Below are 20,376 nucleotides of genomic sequence, written 5' to 3'. Positions count from 1 at the left end.
TCTCACTCTGCCGCTATTATGTCAGTACCACAAACGTCGTCCAGAGAACATGAACGCCCCCTACTGGACGGGCGTGTACACAACAGTAGCCTACGTCAGTGAACTGCAAAATAAAAAACAGTTCAACAGTTCAAAATCAGCCCAAACATACCAAATATAGCGATAAAATACAATGTGTACAGTACGTTCTCATGATAACACTTAGGCTACATATTTTCAAAATAAAAGTAAAAATTAAATTGCTGGACTTTTACTTGTGTTAAATAATGTTCCTGCGGGCAGCCGATGGCTAGTATGCCACATTAACATGAGTAAACAATCTGAGTCCTCCTAACTGTCAAATTAAGACAAATATTAGTTATATATGCAGTTATATGCGGTAGCCTACTGCATGTCTCTATTTGACTCGTTCCAGTTGGATTAACTATATAGCCTATAGCCTATATGCAACATCAATTATTTTCAATTAAATTATTAGAACAAACCAGTTGACTGATATTGACACCTATCACTTTTAATTTACGGCTGTCATTGTGAATAGAAATCTGTACTTGATTTATTTACTCATATTTAAGTCACACACACACACACACACACACACACACACACACACACACACACACACACACACACACACAAAAACAAACACTAAAACTAATCTCTCGTACGCATCCAGCTATGCAATCCAATCTATTCTTTAATCCATGTTTTTGTAATGTCATACATCCAGAGATTACGTTTGACAGGACACGCCAACCTCAGCCCACAATGGAGAGTAAGAAAATGCCAAGAAGAAGATAGAAGAACTACGACAAACTATGTTTGTGGGGAATTGAGTTGCAGGTTGTTCCCATCTGTACTTTGTATTTATGTATTTGATAACCCAAAGTAAAAGAAAAGAAGTTGAGTGTAATTCCCTGGTAATTTCCACATTTGGTAAACATGTCTGTTACAGAAAGGAAGTAAGACTTTAGACATAAGAGCACAGTGTTGAAAAAAAAAAGCACTTAACTTTGACTGATTTCATTGTAGAATTGTTTAATATAAGTTACTAAAGTAATTCATCTACCTGAGCCTAGTGTATTGCATCACATCCAAAAAAAAATGTTTTGGCGACAAGCTCGGGCTGGACATTCTCCAGACAGACGCAGGGCACCAGCCAGTCGGGGCCCCACTAAGGGAAAGAGCACGTAGTAGGGAACAGAGGAGAAGTGCAAAAGGAGAACATCTAAAGTCAAGCAGCTTTCTCTGTCCCTAATGCTACTGTATTACTATTATTATTTGATTGATTTAACTTTTTATGGACACTTCAATCAAATATTACCTTCCCTTTGTAAAGAAACAAAAAGTGTGAGAAATACAAATCACTTACTGATGATGAGACTGGTAAAGGAACATATCACTATAACAGGCCCGATTACAAATTAACTTTGGAAATAATCCGGAGAATCTGACCCGGAGAATGTCCGGATCTACCCTTTTCACACATGCAGCACACAGCAGGAGATTGCCATGGGGGGGACGGGACACATTCACAGATGTTAGGCTCATCCCCCGCTCCATTCACATTGTAAACTGGAGGTTGGTACTGGGAGTGACGACACCTCTGAGTTGACTGTGTTCTATTAGCACAAGTGGGAAATTATAAGAAACCCCGCCATTAGTGTTCACACATACAACTCAACTGGGTAAAATCAGGATAATTTCAGGGTCACAGTTATATTCTCTATAGGTTTATGTTAATGTTGTGTTTATTGTAGGCACATTTTGACCAGTGCTAATTTCCTTGTATGTGTGAGCGTACCTGCAATAAAACCCAATTCTGATTCTGGTGAATTTGTCATTATGCATTGCATCTCTTGACACATGAGGCCTGCTACTGTCATCCCTCCAGCTGGCAGACTTGCTGCAGCTCCAGTGTCCTCACAGCCACTCAGAACCTGGTGCATTGTGGGACCTGAACCAATGTCCATCACTCATATTCCAGACAATGTGTCCTGGCTATATGACCAATATTATCAAACATAATTGAGTAAGATATGTAATTATTTTCAATTCTGGTCCAAGCATCCTTCCAAAGGCATCTATAGATTTCACATTCACAATCTGGTTTCAAAAACACCTTGCCTGGCCTCAACAAAAAACTATTGTCCTGTCTACAAATATTTACATTAGCCTGTTTCAATATGCTCTAATTAACTCTGTTATTCCTATTCTGTATCCTTTTAAACCACACCCAAGGGTTCACCGGGAGCAGAGCCAAAGCCATCAAGGGCCGATCATCAGCCAACATGGGCAAAGTGAGCAGCTGCACACGAAAACTATCTGTTGGCATGATGGAAGTTACAAGGTGTTGTGGTTTTTACTTGGTTTTAACGTGGTTTTAACATACACTTGATTTACTGGAGCACTCTAGGATCTACAGCTGCCACGTCTCTTGTGTGGACTATAATGGCTGGTGCTATGGTGCACGATTTAGTTTTTTCATTCACGTCCATTTAAGGACATACAACTTTCAAACATATTTTGAACTGTGGGACTTTCACACTTACACAAAACACATGACACACATTATCATACGTGAATATCCAAGATGCAGTTAGTCATCCCAATGTTTTTCTTGCATCTTTAAAGCATTTTAGAAAAGAAGTTCACATCAGAAAAGAACTATGAGCACATATGAGCCCACTGGTTTAGTGTTGCTTTTCAGCAGTTAAAGGAACATGCAAGATCAATCAACTTCATTGTATATATTTCATAGCTGCTGAGTCATCACCAAAATGTCTGCAACCGTGCATTTGTAAGCGATTCATCATCCAGTTTCACAGTCTCCTTCCTCCAAGAGCCGACTGTTTCATGTCAAGACATCAGGAGCTGACAGCAGTGAAGCTCCAGGAGCCTCGCCTCCTGGATAATAATAACACGATAATAAAGACTTTCTGGGTTACACTTTACAATATAATACATTATTGTATTATTAACAGTTAGTTAATGCATAAATGCTTGTCGAGCATTAACTAACTATTAATGCTTGCATTAACTAACATAACGGTTAGTAAGATTATGTTTGTGTGGGTGTGTGTGTGTGTGTGTGTGTGTGTGTGTGTGTGTGTGTGTGTGTGTGTGTGTGTGTGTGTGTGTCTGTGTGTATATGTCTGAATATTTCGATGCAGCAACAACGTCTATAATAAATTGTTCTTAATCGTGGAGCTTGATACGTTTCTTTTGATTTGCCCGTTTAGTTTACGGTCAGGGCGATGTCTTGTATCACTTCGAGAAAGAAGAACGTCTGTAACTATTCAAAAAAACTTAACCTGTCAGCTGCTTTAATTTTTCAAGTCAGGAAGCGAAAAAGCCAATGCGGAAGATAATCAACGTTGTGCATATGTGAGTGCGCCGGCGCGCGCATGTTGGAGCGCGAGCCACGCCACCGCCGGAGGGGTTCCCCTTTCCAATAGAACGCACAGAGCAAGGGAGGCCGACAGAGGCAGTTTAGCGTGTGAAAACTTGCAGGCTACAGCAAACGACGAGGAAGTACCGTAGAGGCTCGGCTCCACAAGTGAAGTCAAACTGCGCTTTCTGAAGTGAAATGTCCAGATTTGCAGGTTTGGAGTGAAGCGGCTTTTTGCGCCTCGCAACGTGCGCTCCCTACGACTGATTTGGCTCTCCAATGCCCAAAGAGGGCAGGAGGAAGACCTCCAAGGACTCGGGGTTGCCAGGGAGCGCGATCAACGAGGGCTCGCGTTTGGAGCGAAGACCAGCTGGGAAGACTCCCCACTTATGCGATGATCTCGTCCACAAAGCTGCCCCGTCGAACGCAACCGGAGCGCCGAGTGTGATGGAGGAGCGCCGGGTGCCACAGGTCACCATCACCCCGGAGGGAGGCGGCTGCTCCCGGGAGATGCAGCAGGAGGACTGGGGCGATGCGGTGGATGGTAGCCTGCGCAGGAAACTCTCCAACTCCTCCATCTCCTCCACGGGCTCCTCCGCTGTGGAGTCCGAGGACGACTTGCTCAGTGACAACGAGAGCAAAGGCATCATCACCTTAGAGCATCTGGTGGAACCTGGAGAGGTGAGTACACAGACACTGCACTCCCCAATTACAGAATACAAAATATCCAAACCACTCTGTATTTAATCTAGCCTACTGTCAATCTTCTGCAAAGCCGGCCCAAGCCTTCAGGGGGCCCTAAGCGAAATATGATTAGGGGGCCCCTCTCCAATGTTAGCGCTGCTGAAGCTATAGATCTTTGTTAAATATCATTCACACACCCAGTGTTTTCCGCTAGTGCCTCCACTGTGCGGCTGTGTGAAAATATTAGACAGCCGAGATTCAGACCCTCCTAGGGGGGTCCGGGGGTTTGCCCCCTGTGAGATTTTTTTTAACCTTTTTAAAGTGAAATGCATGAATCTGGTGCACTTTGAGAGGAAAATTAAGAGGCTAAATCTGAGAAATTTTGTGTGAACAAATAATTTGGAGACACTGGGTCAGATGAGTTAGAAGCTATTGAAGGACACATGGATTTTCCACAAAAATATTAATATAAAATAAAATATTATGGAGGGTCCTGTGGGTTGGGCTTGGAGCTCTTTTTCTTTTACGGGACACATTTCTCTGTAATATAGTGAATGCATTTAAATGCAGTGTGAGGAACGAAGCAGAAGAACTCTGTTGTCCAGCTACTGTATCTTTTTTTTCACAGACAAGGCTGAAATAGGCTATAGACTATACACAGTGCATGGGCAACTGAGGGCAGCCCCATTTCCAATTGTTTTTAAATAAATACACACTGTGCATGGATGTGAACGTGACATGATCAGATAATTTCGGATTTCCTCCCAGATGAACTGATTACATTTTTAGGCTATTAATTATCTAGACCAAAACATTTTATTAATTTTTTTATATGATAACTCACATTTGCATAATATGATGTTAATATCAAACACACCAACTAAAAAAACAAAAAAAAATAAATAAAAATATTTTATTTTTAATTTTAATTTTTTAGGGGCCCCCCCAGGCAGTCGGGGGCCCTAAGCGGCCGCTTAGTTCGCTTATGCCTCGGGCCGGCTCTGAATCTACCCATATGGAGCATATCTAAGACAAAAACGTTTCAAATCGCCATCCCTGCACTCCTGTGTGCCTCTTTGAATATGCATCCCTATAATTACCCAGTTATCAGTAAAGAGCTGATTGTTTGAACAAGAAGAATCAGTGAATGCCAGCAGCAGCACATAAACAGCAGTCACCAAACTACTTCCTCGCAGAAAACCTTTTGGGATCTCTTGGGCTTCAGAGGCAATTACAGCACCAATGTTTATTCCAAGTTTGCTTTGGTCAACTTAAATGCGTCTTATAAGTGAGTTCTGCAGCAAAAAGATAGCTTGAAGGGAAATTGGCCCCTTGAACATTTCTTGTATTTATTTATTGTTTGATGTGTCCGGTCAGAGTCAGGTTTAGGAGGATTAAACAACCTTTGGAGAGGCAGAGAGCACACGATAATGTTCAGGAAATCCAATTGTCTCCTTTCAAATCACATTATCTCTCCTGATGTTTAATGGCTTATCAAAGCCTTTCCCATTTCACCTTAATGATCCCAGACTCTGTGTGAACTCACACCCACATGAAGAAACTGCTGAAAACTTCATTATATGACTATTGTTTAGTTTTTTAATAACACAAACTCCTTCTTTTAGTATCCTCATGGGCATATTTTATATTATTAATGATTTTGTTCTCCACAGGCTACAAAGCACATTAATTATAATTAAAATGTGCGTGAAATGTTAGAACAACACTGTTATGGAATGGATCATGTGTTTTGGAACTGCAAGGTCTGACCTTAAACCCGGTGCGTCCCTCCCTCGGCACACAGACTACAGCAAGGATCGGCCTTTAGTTCAATAGACGATTAGGGTGGAAATGTGTTTGCTTTTGACAGCCTAATGAAGCTTCACTTGAGGCCAAATTTTCTGTCTGTCTTATTAAATACACGTGTGCACTCAAATAGTGCTGCTGCTATTTTACACCTCTCAGTAGCATATTCCCATTTTCTGCATTTCAACAACACACATTTAACTCGATCAGCGTCTCTTTCCAGGGATTTGACCTATCACTGAACAGCATGATCTGCTTTTTGTCTGTACCATCACACCATTAAACCTAAGACTTTCATTCGGTGTGTGTCTCTCTCTACTCTACTCTCCGGCCACCTCCACGGAGCTGACACTTTCTTTCAAACAGACTGAACAAATCGTTTCCCGTTAGGCTTGTGTGTTTTCACATGTGTCGCGAGAGAGAAGCAGCTAGAGAGTGAAGTCAATTTCTACAAATAAAAGTCCATTATCCGGCCTCTTTATCAGCTCTTTAAGACCAAGTAATATGACATGGAAATATTGTTGGCCGTGACACCTCTGAAAATAGACCCTTTTCCTATGCTTCAGCCACTTCAGCCTACAGATCAGCCCACGCACCAAACACACACACATCATTGCGTAATCATGTTTTTCTGTGGTCAGTTGCCAATTTCAGCCGTGGCCTTTGACATTTAACAAAGAACAACCTCAGGAAGTCAAGAACGCTTGTGTGTCAGTACTTAGCCTTCCACTCTTTAATGTGTATGACACATTAATTCTTAGAAGTGCACGGTAAAGTGCTTTTTAAATGGAAATAGAGCAGGCGAGAGAGATGACGGATGAAACAGGCTCATTGCTGTAACAGGGTTAAATTGGCATTTGTATAATTCCTTAGCACTTAAAAACGATAATACAGCCACCCGTGGAAGGCATGAGTTATAATGGTTTCGCCAACAAAGCCTGGCAGAGTGAGTCGCTTCCAGTCGTCTTTGTTTGCAGCGTTGCTATCGGCTACTCTGAAAGAAAAAGCAGCTGATAGAGAAGAAAGCAGAAAGCAAAGTGTGGATGGAAAGCAAACACTGGGCTGACATATTTTTTTTAAACTTCTGCTTTATTACATTCCACAGGGAAATGTTGCACTTTATATCTAAAATATCCTGATAGCCAAAATGACAATTATGATTTGACACGAAAAAACACATGAACAGCTTATATAATATAACAACAAATAGTGAACGCTTAAACTAGCATTTCCCATAATTTTTTAGATTGTGATGCCTGATAAACAAAGTAGTGTGTAGTTGGGTTCTGGCTGTCCATGCATGAGCTATCAGCAGCTCAAGGCCCAAAGAGGTAAAATGATCCAGTATTTCACATACTGTAGAGTGGGTAAAAATAAAAACTAATATTCCTCCAGAAAAGGAAATTGTTTTGGGGTACAATGTTTTTTTATTCTTCTTACCTCTGCCCTTGATTACATAGTCTGACTGTGGAAGCAGGACCTCTAGTTTGGGACCAAGTGATCTAAATGGCACATTCAGTACAGTAGCTAAAAGTACAGAAACTCTGTGTTCACCAGTTGAACCTACAACAGTACAATAACACTTGACCAACAATCTAATAATGACATATATCAGTCCAGAGGCTGAAAGACAATACTTTCACTTCATTAATTTAAGCACCTTTAGCTGATAATGCTTTTAGTTATTACAATGTTTTTTTTATTGCTGTATTGGTTCTTCATTGATCTGAATAAATCCTCCACCGCGGGTCATTAAGGCGGCCTTTGATGCACTCTGCTTTTCTTAGAGATAAAGATTAGTATACAGTAAGCAGAGATGTTATTTCAAGTGTGAAAGCAGTGTTATCAGTACACACTCTTGTGGTTGTCCTCCAGGCGAGCTGGGCCGGCGTGGCATGAATAATGTCTCAAAGTCGGACCTTGTGTCAAATATAAATATTGACCATGGAGCTGCAGGGTCCTTGTGTTTACGTAAAAAAAAACACAACTCCAGAGGTCACAGATCTTAGTTTCCGTTCCTTATCCGTGGATGAGACCTTACACCACATGACTCAATTACTTTATTTCTAACTCGCCATGTTGTCCGCCTGCATTGATTGACCCACCCCATGATGTTAAAGGCTCCCAGCGACATAGCAGTCTGACACCTCCACAATGCCTTATTGTCAGTGAACAAGCAGCACTACACGTTTAAGAGTGAACTGTGAGTCCCAATTTCATTTCCTGTTTCAATCTGACCACACAGACAGTAAAAGAGCATCTCCAAAGCCTAAAGTTGGGATCTAAGAACATGCAGTACTTTTCCTTCTGCCTGGGTGTTGTTTATAAGTTTGGGTTGTTCTTCTTATAATTCTGTTATATAATCCTCTTGGTGCCAAGTGTAATATTAGTGATATGGTCAGTTTTTCTGGGAGGTAAGGAATAAAAACAGGCAGTTCTCCATAAGTGTCAGAAGCACTACATCGTCTCTGCGAAATGTGCAAGCTGTTCCTGTATTTTTCACTGTGTGTGTGTGTGTGTGTGTGTGTGTGTGTGTGTGTGTGTGTGTGTGTGCGTGTGTGTGTGCATACTGTTAGAGGAAGAAGGATAATGAGAAAGTGGTGGTCATCTTATTTATTTGCCTTAGCGGGCGGCTTTAATGTGTTGCAAACAGTCGTATGACACCCAAAGAATTCTAAGACATCGCTACAGAGTGAGATGGAGTTGAGAGGCCAGCAGGAAGGACAGGGTCACCCTGGTTCATTTGGTACTAAACCTTCAGATTTTCCCTCTCGAGGTGTGGCAAAAGATGAGGTGATAAAAGAAGCAATTTCATTTTTATTCAGTATGAAATTCCAAACGCTGCTTGGATACAAAAGCAAAATTACCACAAAATGTGAAAAAGTAGATTTAGACCTTGCTCTGTCTCAATCGACGTTGCAATCGCCACACCAAGGCTGGAGATGCTGAATAGAGATGTCGAGCACTGATATGAGTTTCCACCGAAATGGCATTTGACTGACCTAGATCAGAGGTTTCACGTGGTGGAAAAAACCAAAAGCCTGGCATCAGATTAGCTTGGGTAGATTTGCTGATGTGATCCAATTTCTCTTGAGACACATTAGGGTGGTCAGAGGCCCAGCACTTCTTCCTGTCATCACATCATTTAGGAAACAGATAGACCCACACAACTTGACTCATTGCTTAACGCAATTCTATTCTGTTTGCATGTCTTCCAGAGCAAGCCGTGGTGGAAGTTAAAGACCATTGTCCACTGGCCCTTCAGTGCCACGTTAAGGAGAAAACTCAACTGGGTTCAGCTAGCCGGACACAAAGGTACGATCAGTTTAGATTGACACATAGCATTTATGATACACCTATCAGCTCATTCTCACACTCATCAAAGTTAGGGCATGTACAGTATCTTCCATTGTCTGGTGGTGCTCGTGAACATACTCAGAAGTATTGATCTTTATCTCCTCTCAGGTCACTTCAAGGCAGCAGGTGAGGGCACCATCCTGAAAAAGTTCTCAGAAAACGAGATGCACTGTTTCGAGAAGCTGAGAGATGACGCGCTGCTCCCGTTTGTGCCCGGTTACCACGGCGTTGTGGAGAAAGACGGAGAGTCTTTCCTTCATATGACTGACCTGCTGGCCAACTTTGACCTTCCCAATGTCATGGACTGCAAGATTGGCGTGAGGTAAGGAAGTAAGCCCTTCATTCATTTACTTATGACAGATATGTATGCCTTTATTTATCATTTATACTCATATTCTTATTCATACACGTACAGTAACTGTGTTAAAAAGGGGCATCTTGTTGCAGTTAATTTCCTCTGAACTGCCAATATGAAATAACAATGTCAGATCCTTTACTGGTTTGTTTAAACATTCAAAATGATTGTTTAATGCTTGTGATCTTTGGAAATGGATTGAGACATAGATGAGACATGTTCAGACTGGTGACAGTATGAACTGCCTGAAGCATTTTTGCTCTACAAGGGTACACCTGTTGTAACAGCAAGCTAGGCTATATGCTTGGCTTCCTGCCACAGCGGGAGGGGTGCTTCACTGCATCATGTGCACAGGAGGAAATACACAAACACAAACACTATAAATGTTTATGTATATATATACGTATACACAGCATGTATGCATGAGCGCACACAGGAATGTACACTTTCCCCTCTGAGGGCTTTACTTACGGTTTAAAAGGCAAATACACACACACACAAACATACACCCACACCCCCCCCCCCCACACACACACACATACATACACACACACACACACGCACGCACGCACGCACGCACGCACGCACACACACACACACACACACACACACACATACACACACACACACGCACACACTCAGACAAACAAACATGCACCAAACTAAATAGACAAACACACTTCTTAATGTTTATGTTTGTCTGTATTTCTGAGGGTACACACACACACACACACACACACACACACACACACACACACACACACGTTCACACTCTCTCAGGGTGTCCCTGGAGACTCCCCTTTGACAAAAACAATTCTCAACCACAAAGCTGCAAAACCGCCAACTTGCACAAACAAACACTCAGAGACTCACACATTTGAACGTTGCGCGCTGGAGTCTCCTCTCAGCTTCCCTCTTTGGCACAGAGGAAGTGCAGCTCGCAAAACTGAAACTGAAATTCACATCTGTTTGCACATAGCTGTCTGGTATGAATATGTGCAAGAGTGTCTGCTGCTGCTGAGCTCTCTGCCAGCACAGTTCAATACATATTCAGCAGGTTTTCTCTCAGCTGTGCAGTTCAGTAATGGCATTTTTACGCACTGCTCAGCTTTATTGCTTGAGTGAACACCATTGGAAAGAAGCTGATGTCTCGATTTAAGTGCAGCAAAAGAAACATGGGAAGAGTCTTTTTGGCTGCGAAAAGTACCTGTTTAAGGCGTGACACTGCTGGTGAATAGGGAACAATGTTCAACCCTGAGCATACTCAACCCTGTTTGTTTGTACTTGGTGTAGTCTTTTCAGGCACTGCCGACAAGATGGCTTTGTGTTTATGCTAAGTTATGTATGTTTTCTGTGTCTACTATACATTTGTGTGTGCAGAAGCTAACTGATTGCCACGTACTATGTTGACTACGTTCTCTCCAACAAAGTCTCTGAACACATGGATGACATCCTGTTTCGATCTGGTTTTCTTGAAGTCGGTTCGACACGTACCGTCACATTTCTGAAAGAGAACAAAAAGCCTGCAGCATAAACTAAGCAGCATTTGGAGTCATCTTTCAGGCCACCTGATGAATGCAGGTCCAACGTCGCTCTTCTTTTAGCTCTGCTAAAAGAAGAGCAAACTTAGCCACTGGATCACTTACATTACAAAAATAATGATCAGTTTACATTTTTTTCAGAAATGCTTGAATAAATATGCAAATTTGGCAATATCGTACTTATTAACCTTAGTAGCTTAGTTTTCTCTTATCAGTTACTCAAAAATACAGTGTGTCATGAGGCAAAACAATGGGAAACATTCCCCAAGTAAAACAGGATAAGATATAGAAAAACCAATCAAAATCTCCAATCACATCTAATACATTTAGAACTGACTAGCCTATATGATGAAGATCTGAATGCACATAGGTACAATACATGATAAATTGCCATCACACTATTATTATATATAAAAAACAAGGTTTTTGCCTGCCGTGTCTCGCCTTAAGTTATTCCTGAAAAGTTTTGAGATTGTCATCAAAGAATGCAATACACATAACGTTAACATCTACAACTAATTATGTTACATACAGTAAACATAGCACTACTGACCCTGAAGGATTCTGCTTGTTCTCTGGTTTCAGGACCTACTTGGAGGAGGAGCTGGTCCGGGCGCGGGAACGGCCCAAGCCGAGGGAGGATCTGTACAAGAAAATGGTGGAGGTGGACAGCGAGGGGCCGACTCCCCAGGAGCATTCCCAACGGGGCGTAACCAAGCCCCGCTACATGCAGTGGAGGGAGACCATGAGCTCCACCAACACTCTGGGCTTCAGGATAGAAGGAATCAAGGTAAAGGAAGGTGAAGTGGCGTTTAATTATGTGAACGGGAAAACGTGCACATTCTGAGAAGCATTTAGTAAACCTTGAGATAGGTGAATTAAAGCCAGACAATTAAAGTGGCTAGTGGCTCGTTAAGAAGCTAAAGAGTCAGATGTATTTCTTTGGACTTGGTATAGGGACTAAAGCAGAGCTAAAAGAAGAGCGACGTTCATCAGGTGGCCTCAAAGATGACTCCAAATGCTGCTTAGTTTATGCTGCAGGCTTTTTGTTCTCTTTCAGAAATGTGACGGTACGTGTCGAACCGACTTCAAGAAAACCAGATCGAAACAGGATGTCATCCATGTGTTCAGAGACTTTGTTGGAGAGAACGTCGTCAACATAGTACGTGGCAATCAGTTAGCTTCTGCACACACAAATGTATAGTAGACACAGAAAACATACATAACTTAGCATAAACACAAAGCCATCTTGTCGGCAGTGCCTGAAAAGACTACACCAAGTACAAACAAACAGGGTTGAGTATGCTCTTGCATCCGTGTTCTAGTAAGTTCTTGCTTTTGAAAGAGGTTGGAGCCGGCCTTATGATATATGAAAACAGCCTTAAGATGTTTGAAATGCAAAAGAAAACCAAACCACAGAGTCATTGCAACCCCATCGCAGGAAGCAAATATTCACATTGTAATCCTGTTTTTCTATAATGGTGGAATGTGCACAAATACACACATATCCACAAATACACGTGTTCTGATAAAACTATAGCTTCTTCTTAAATTTTTATAAACCTTTATTTAAACAGGTTTTCTTATTAAGACACAGGGTCACATTCCCAAGATGGACCTGGTTATTCTAACTGTTGGATTCAGGATAAAAAATATTTTGAATAACGTCGTAGGCTTCAGGTAAACTTACAAAGTTCACGTTTTTTCCTGAAACATAGAAGTCCTACCTGAGCAGACTGACGGAGGTGCAGCAGGCCCTGAAGACGTCAGAGTTCTTCAAGCAACACGAGGTGATGACTGATCTACAGCTGAGTGACACATTAAGGGAAAAATAAACATAAAGCGCTACAAACTGTTAAGCATAAGTGTTGTAGCAGAACTCTTTACACAGTGTTTCCCAAACTTTTTTGGCGGCCGTAACACGCCTATCAAATAAACTGGAACACACCTTGATCGATATCAACATTTTTTTTTTTCAAAATGTTGTCGACCCACAGTAATGTTTTCAGTTAAGCATTCAATGTTTTGGTGGTTGGTCAAGTTTGCATTTGCACTATCGCTTTGATTGACTGAAGGAGGACCTTTCAACTATTTCATTACTTTAGCCAACTATTTTAACTATTTATCCATTACCTTTATCTATTTGAACTAATAATCCATAATAATCCAATACTTGTTTGCCAAATATCTAAACTATGAATTCATTAATTTAAGATACCTTTTTTAACGATCCATCACTTTTAGCTATTTGAACAATTTATCTAAGCCATTGAGCTATTGATTTGAATTGTCTATTTAGCTAACTATTTTAACCATTTACACATTTCTTACCCATTTCGACCATTTATCGATTATTTTCAACTTAACTTTTATCTTAGCCATTTCAAATGTACATCAATTAGCCTACTTGTTACTAAGCTAACTATGTAAACTATTTATCCCTTACTTTTATCTTAGCTCTTTAAAAAACGATTTCAATTGTTCAGACCTCTCTGTTTGCTTGCTGACTACCGTAGTTCTAACAAACTCTCATTCGCAACATATAGTCACTCAATGTGGAGTTTCCTCTTAATCGAATCAGACATTTTTTCAAACAAGCTTTGCAACTATGTTTCAACGTTCCACGTTGCAACTGCAGAAGCAGCCAATGAGGGGTACATACTGTATATCGCTGGTTGAGAATCCCTGCTGTGTGCAAGCATAAGCATGCATTACTCATTATGCAAGGTTGTTCTTTAAGAAAGCTAATATGAAATCCTTCTTGTGTTTCTAGGTCATTGGCAGCTCTCTGCTCTTTATCCATGACCACACAGGCAAAGCAGAAGTCTGGATTATTGACTTTGGCAAGACCACAGCGTTAGCAGAGGGCCAGACGCTGAAGCACGATATTCCCTGGCAGGAAGGTAACCGGGAGGATGGCTACCTTTGGGGGCTGGAAAACCTCATCCACACACTGGAGGCCGCCGTCTGTATGCAGTGAAAGGCCAAGATACAAACCTTTTATTTGGTTAACAAAGAAAAGAAAAAACTACAAAGAAGATGGCCGTTGACCTTTGATTTGTAGATGGATGAAAGGAACTCAAACTCTTTTAATGGACACCACCATAAAGACGCTTAGAGAGGTTTCACTGTATGTTTATTTGATTTGGGTGTCCAAAATAATACAGAGATGCTACAAGAAATAGTATAATAGGGCAAAGGAGAGTTCTATGAAGCCACTGACAGAAATGACACGATGGACACTTAGCGGAGAAGAACAGAGAGCGTGTCACTAGTTACTGAATGATTGAGCAAATTTACTGACACTAATTCAACTTCCTACAAAATGAACCGAAGTGAAGGTGTAGGGAATTCTGCATTTGAGCTTGAGGGATGGGATGTTATATGAGAAAGAAATTCTCATGAATAAAAACAAGGAGAAGGTGAGCAATCAAAAGTCACAAACACAATCCTCCTTGTTACCACAACACCCTCAACCCTAATGTTATATTTGTAACAATTGTAATTTTTCTTTTAAGGAAAATCCTGTTCAGTATGACCTCACAGCCACATGACTACAACACATAAGACACTGTCAATATAGTCTTGCATACTGTATAACCATTAGAGTTTATTATCTGTGTAATTGTTCTGACAAACTGTCATTGTTAATCAATTTACATTTCTGACATTGGTTGTATTCCTGTAATCAAACTGTAATTTAAACTTTAAAAGAATTCTAAAGAAACTTCCATTTCTTTTGTTGTTGCAAAACATGTTATATATGGATATTGATGCCCCACTGCTTGTTAAAGCACATTATTTTGCCGTTATGCAAACAAGATTAATGAATATGTATCAAATAAAAAAGTGGAAATACTGTTCTTTTATATTTTCAATAGTAAAACATTATTGTGCTATCTTAATATTTTAGACAGTTCTTAATTATTAACCACTTAAATTGTGTACCATTGAAACTCTGTAACTGATCACACAAATACGATCAATATATGTTGATTTATTCAGGGAACAGTGGGGTTAGATGAACGTGTGTATGACAGTATATTGCAAAGAATGCATTTTTGGTTGAGGCATAACATCCTCAGCTACATGAAGAATGCAGAAAAACTTTTCAGTGAGTTTGAAATACCAGGTCATAAAAAATAGACATTGTTAGCTAAACGATCAGTGTTTCTAAATGGCACACATCTCTTGCTAAAAAGATGTGTTTAGAAAACTATGAGCAACCACCATAAGTACTCATATCTGCAGGCCTGAGCATGGGAACACAGTACGCCTACATAATAACCCTTATATAAATGCAATAATTCCTTCAACATGTTGAAAAATAAACTATCTTACCGGATACAACTACCAAATTGGTTAAATAGGAATAACATGGAAACATAAATACTTAATAGAGATTTTTACAATTGAATCTTTGATTAATTGTATGAACTGAGATACCTGCTGCAGCGTGTTTGGTATATCCAAGCTGAATACCTCCCCCTGCTGAGTAAACATAGGAACTACCAGCACTACATCAGCATGCAGTGTAGAGGTATCTTAATGGCAGTGATCAACTACAAATACAGATCCATCATTAACATAAATGAATACATATAAACAATAAAACGGCTACAAATGCAATGGGTTAGTCCAGTGTACGCAAGTGAGTACAAAAATAGCAAATATTTTCACAGCTGCACAGTCACAGTCAAAGTCTACACTCCTGTACGTTCATGAGGCCTCCTGCAGTCCAAGTACATATTGGGACACAAGGAAAGAGAGTCAGGAATAGTCAAAATAATTAAAAGCCAAATCAAGATCTGTATGGTTTGACAGAAAGAAAATGAATTCAGCGCAAGTTCCACTCATGTAAATACAGAACATCCAACTATTTAAAACCCTGAGGGAACAGTTTGACACTTCTGGAAATATGCTTGCTATCTCCTGAGTTGGATCGAAAAATCTAAACCACTCTGTACAGTAAATTTTAAGCCACAGCCAACAGTCGATTAGCTTAGCTTAGTACAGTCATGAAACAAGAAAAAACAGTGAGCCCGGATCTGTCCAAAGGTAAAACTAGCCCCTCCAACGCTAACAAATTAACCCATTATACCTTGGTTTTTATAAGTGTGTAACATGGGTCTTAGTGAGTTTGTGTTTTTGTCTTTAACATGACGTTCTCAGGAAACCAGCCGTGACTCTGTGCCTGGCTGTCTATGAACATCAGACCAAGGTCAAGAATGAATCTTTTAACTCAATAACGATGAGAGAACTTCAAAGACATGTTATGTTATTGCAGTACATTAGGTGTTTTCACATTATTTAGGGTCAAAGAAAATCAGAACCATCAAAGTGTACCATGTTGTACTATACGTTCCTAAATTAGGCACAGACTTAAATTTGAAATCATTAACCCTACTTATTTTGAATAAAAATTAAAAATTAAAAAAAATTATGTAAACACAGGCTTGGAGGTTATCTTCCTCGTGGCACAATATCTTTGGCTGCTTTTGGTCTTACTGTACACCGAATATCACAAATTCCATCAAGTAATTTACAATAATGCAACACATACTACTGCCAAAGCTTTCATGAAAAACTAAAACAAATAGATCAAAAATGATCCAATTACAGTAATTATTTATGGAGACTCCACCAGCAATGTGAACAGGCGTTGGGGCTGTGTGTCATGTCTGTGTTTTTTCCAGCTTCAGTGTTTAGCTACCAGTTTACCAGGTGCCCAGGAAAGACCCCTGAGTCCAGCATTGGCTCTCTGTATCACAGAGAAGAGGAGTGTTTGTGTGTATGTGAGTATTAGTGTGTGTTTTCCAGCATTCAAGGAGCTCTAGTTATTAACGTTGTGGCTCTCAGACCGTGGTAGGGCCCTCGTGGTCATGCTTTGTGTTCCAGAAATCCAGAAACTCTAGTCCCAGCAGGCTGAGAGAAAAAGGGGGCTAAAGAGGTGACATTTCATTTGAATAGTAATCAAAATCCCTGTTACAATCAGCTGTTTTTCCTCAGATAGGGGTTACAGTGAGGTCCTCAGAGAGAGAAAAGCCTGAGTCTCGGTCGCGCGTGGGCTTCTCGGCTTTGGTGTGTCTCCTCACGTCCTCGTGTCCGTAGCTGGCATGGCGCTTCAGCAGCAGCTTGGGCATACAGGCTGAGGCGGCGTGGGGTCTTAAGGCCAGACCCAAGCCGGTCCCTGAAGAGACGCTGGGGGCGGAGCTGGTGTTTGTGATGGCCTCTGCCGGGACTTTGGGCAGAACCAGAGGCAGGCTCTCTGTCTCGTAACTCTGCTCGTCGTAGGCGTAGTTTACGTTGCCACAGGGGAAACTCTGGAGCTTGGCCAGGTCCACACCAGCTTTTGTGGCGGCGCCCCCTGCTGCTGCTGAAGTCTTGTGGGAGGACGACATGCTTGGGGTGGCTTGAGCCTGGCAGGATGGAGATGGAGTCGAGGAGGCGCAGAGGCTGGAAGGTGTGAGATGGGTGCTGCTGCTGCTGCTGCTGCTGCTGCTGCCGTCACTCCGGGCCTCGTTGCTCTCTGAGGTCGGACTGCAGGACTGAGGAACCTGTGTGTTGCAGGCAGACGAGGAGGTGGAGGAGCTCGAGAGCGGCATGGACTGAGTGTGAGCCAGAGTTTTCTTCCCCCTGAAGTTCTCCAGAACCCAGGAGCCGTACGTGGGGTTCCACAGGTTCTTGGTCTTGTTCTTCAGCCGCTGGCTCCCCGAGGAGGAGGAGCCGTTTCTGGAGCATGGTCGGTGGTGTTGAGGGGCCTCTGAGTGGAGCCAGTGACCTCCTCCTCCTACCGCTACCGACAGAGCAGGAGCGGGAACAGGCTCGGCCCAGCACGGCTCCAGGGCCTCGCGGCACGATGTCACCTCGTGGTGGACGGGTTGGGTCCTCTGGAGGAGCAGCCTGGGTTTGGTAGGCTGTGGTGGGAGGAAAGGCGTCGGCAGCAGGCCCAGAGAGGAGAGACCCAGCTGGGAAGGAAGGGAGGAATCCTGGCTAACAGGGTGAGTGAGGCTGCTGGAGGTGTGGTCAGATGGACGGATTATTAAACTACCATTGTCTTCCGCAGTGGGAGTGTATTCCATTGGTAGAGGTGTGTTGATCACATCTGGGTCCTGATATGGAGAAGTGAAGTGGGAAAGGAAGGAAGAAAGGGCACAAAATAAAGGCAGTAAAGGGTAAATCATTATTATATTTATGCAATTTTATAATATGTATGCAGAGTGATGTATGATACAGATATAGCATACCTGAGAGCAGTAGTTAATTCTTTCCAGGATAGTGGAGAAGTTGGGCCGATGCTCGGGACAGTGCTGCCAACACTGGGTCATGATCCGATAGCTGCATAGAAACGGACAAAATTCAATGGATACTGCTTAAGCTGTAGGTTGTATAAACTACATTTGTAAGTGTATTGCTACATAGTATTATCATAACATGATAATATATGTGTTTTTTTGTCACTGCTCATATATCACTTTTAAGAAAAAAAGAAGAAAGTTCAATCAGTTCCACATCATATGAGGTAGATCTGCACTAAATGTAAGAATAGTGTTGTTGCACAAAAAATCTTTTATAAAAGTGGCTATAATGGTAATAAAGTCTCCAAATGGATCTGTGATCGAACTTAACACTCAGAAAAACCTAACCTAAGTTCTATTAAAATCTTCCTTCCGTAAGTTGACATGTCTTTGGATAGGACTCCCTTTCAGTACTCACACAGGCCCCGGGCAGCTCTTGGGTGGATCCATCCTGCCTCCGCTGGTGACAAACTCCAGCACCTCTTGGTTGGTTTTACAGGGATAAGGCATGTAACCCAGAGAGAAGATCTCCCACAGCAGCACTCCAAAGGACCTGCAGGGGGAGAGACAGATCAACAACTGAGTGGAACTGTCATGTGTATCACATGTTGGGTTTGCCTGTTCTTATGTTCCTCAGACTGAGAAGACCAGAATCAATAGCATACAGTGCATTTACCAAAAGAACATTAAAACAACAACAAAAAAGCTTGGGTGAAAAGCAGGTCTTGAAAAAGAAAAAAACTAATTTCACATCCTTTGCTCCCAGACACAAACTGTCTTAAAGCCACTACGAGTAAGTCGGCACGTTGGCGACACCTTTGAACAAAAGCGGTAGTATTATTACGACGCCAGCTGTCGTGAAGCTGTTTTGTAGCTCGTGCAGCGCGTGCAGATTCAAATAATCAGGAAGCAATATGGTGCGTGTCCGTGTGTTGAAAGCAAAGTGTGAGGGCACCGGACTCTTTTCGGCTCCGTGAGTCTATGGGTGACACAGCATCAACTAATGCCAGTAAGTGCTAAACACACCTGATTGCAATGAGTTGATGCATTGTCACCTCTCACGGAGATGAACGAGTCCGTGTCCCCACACAAAGCGAATGAACGAGAGATGGAAGTTAGTTAGTATGGATCACGATGAGGTAATGTGTTTATGTTGTAAATAATGACTATTTCAGATGAATAATGGTCATCTGATGATGCTGGTGAGGCAAAGTAAACTTTGTTTTAGTAGGCTACCGCTCATTCATTTAGGAGTAAACACTGCAGTCCATGCTGCAGTCTAGGTTCGCTGCGTGAAATTGTGTATACGTTGCTTGGCAACGCCCTCCCGCCCAACTATCACTCTCCCTTTTCGCTTTTCTTCATTGCATTTTCTTTTTTTTCTTTTATGGTTCAGCCCCGTTATCAGTCATTATGACGACAAACAACTGTCTCAAACAAGGCTCCCGCTCCCCTTCCCTCACCTGGAGGGATAGACTTCTCAAATTGCGTAACTGCGCCACACTGAAATCTGTGACCAATACGGATATGTGACCATAGAGCATGCACGCGTGAACCGAAAATCGGACTGGGTGTACGACCAGATCAAATGCAGTAATAAAAACTATATAAAAACGTCTTTCTTTGCACTGATGGTCTCGTTTGCTGTTAAAGGTAATTTATGATTATGAGAGGAAACATGAGGCTGTTTAAAAGATATTTAAAAGTTACTCGTTGCCGCTTTAAGTGTGGTTTTCCTTTTCTGCCAAGTCTCTCTCTATAACATTTATATATTATTATATATATATTTATTTATAGAAAGCAAATAATGTTTTCAAATTACATAATTATGGCCTAGTTTATATATTATTTCTTTGTCTGATAATGGTTTGACACATGTTTGGGACTGTGACCATACACCACATTTTTCCCACAGTTCACCGGGGTTGAGTTCTGGTAACTGGA

At 41.6% G+C, this 20,376-nt stretch overlaps 2 protein-coding genes across 2 annotated transcripts in view; one reads left to right on the top strand and one right to left on the bottom strand.

Annotated features, from left to right (window-relative positions):
- The first annotated feature begins 3,478 nt into the window (after nt 1–3,478).
- On the top strand, nt 3,479–14,969 carry itpka (inositol-trisphosphate 3-kinase A). The gene is made up of 7 exons (XM_080042477.1): nt 3,479–4,072; nt 9,100–9,196; nt 9,347–9,560; nt 11,720–11,924; nt 12,195–12,296; nt 12,853–12,924; nt 13,908–14,969. Exons 1-7 carry the CDS (start codon nt 3,671–3,673, stop codon nt 14,112–14,114), a joined length of 1,299 nt encoding a protein of 432 aa, XP_079898603.1. The 5' UTR covers nt 3,479–3,670; the 3' UTR covers nt 14,115–14,969.
- Nucleotides 14,970–16,789: 1,820 nt separating this feature from the next.
- ltk (leukocyte receptor tyrosine kinase) overlaps nt 16,790–20,376 on the bottom strand; it is a 67,057-nt gene continuing 63,470 nt past the window's right edge. The window contains exons 27-29 of the mRNA XM_080042466.1: nt 18,851–18,985; nt 18,382–18,472; nt 16,790–18,246 (exon numbers count right to left, since the gene is read on the bottom strand). Coding sequence (XP_079898592.1) covers nt 17,140–18,246; nt 18,382–18,472; nt 18,851–18,985 — 1,333 coding nt within the window. The 3' untranslated portion in view covers nt 16,790–17,139. The remainder of the gene's footprint in view (nt 18,247–18,381; nt 18,473–18,850; nt 18,986–20,376) is intronic.

This window comes from Ammodytes marinus, assembly GCF_949987685.1.
Source record: "Ammodytes marinus genome assembly, chromosome: 15".
NCBI lineage: Eukaryota > Metazoa > Chordata > Actinopteri > Uranoscopiformes > Ammodytidae > Ammodytes > Ammodytes marinus.
This window is presented reverse-complemented; position numbering and strand designations above follow the sequence as displayed.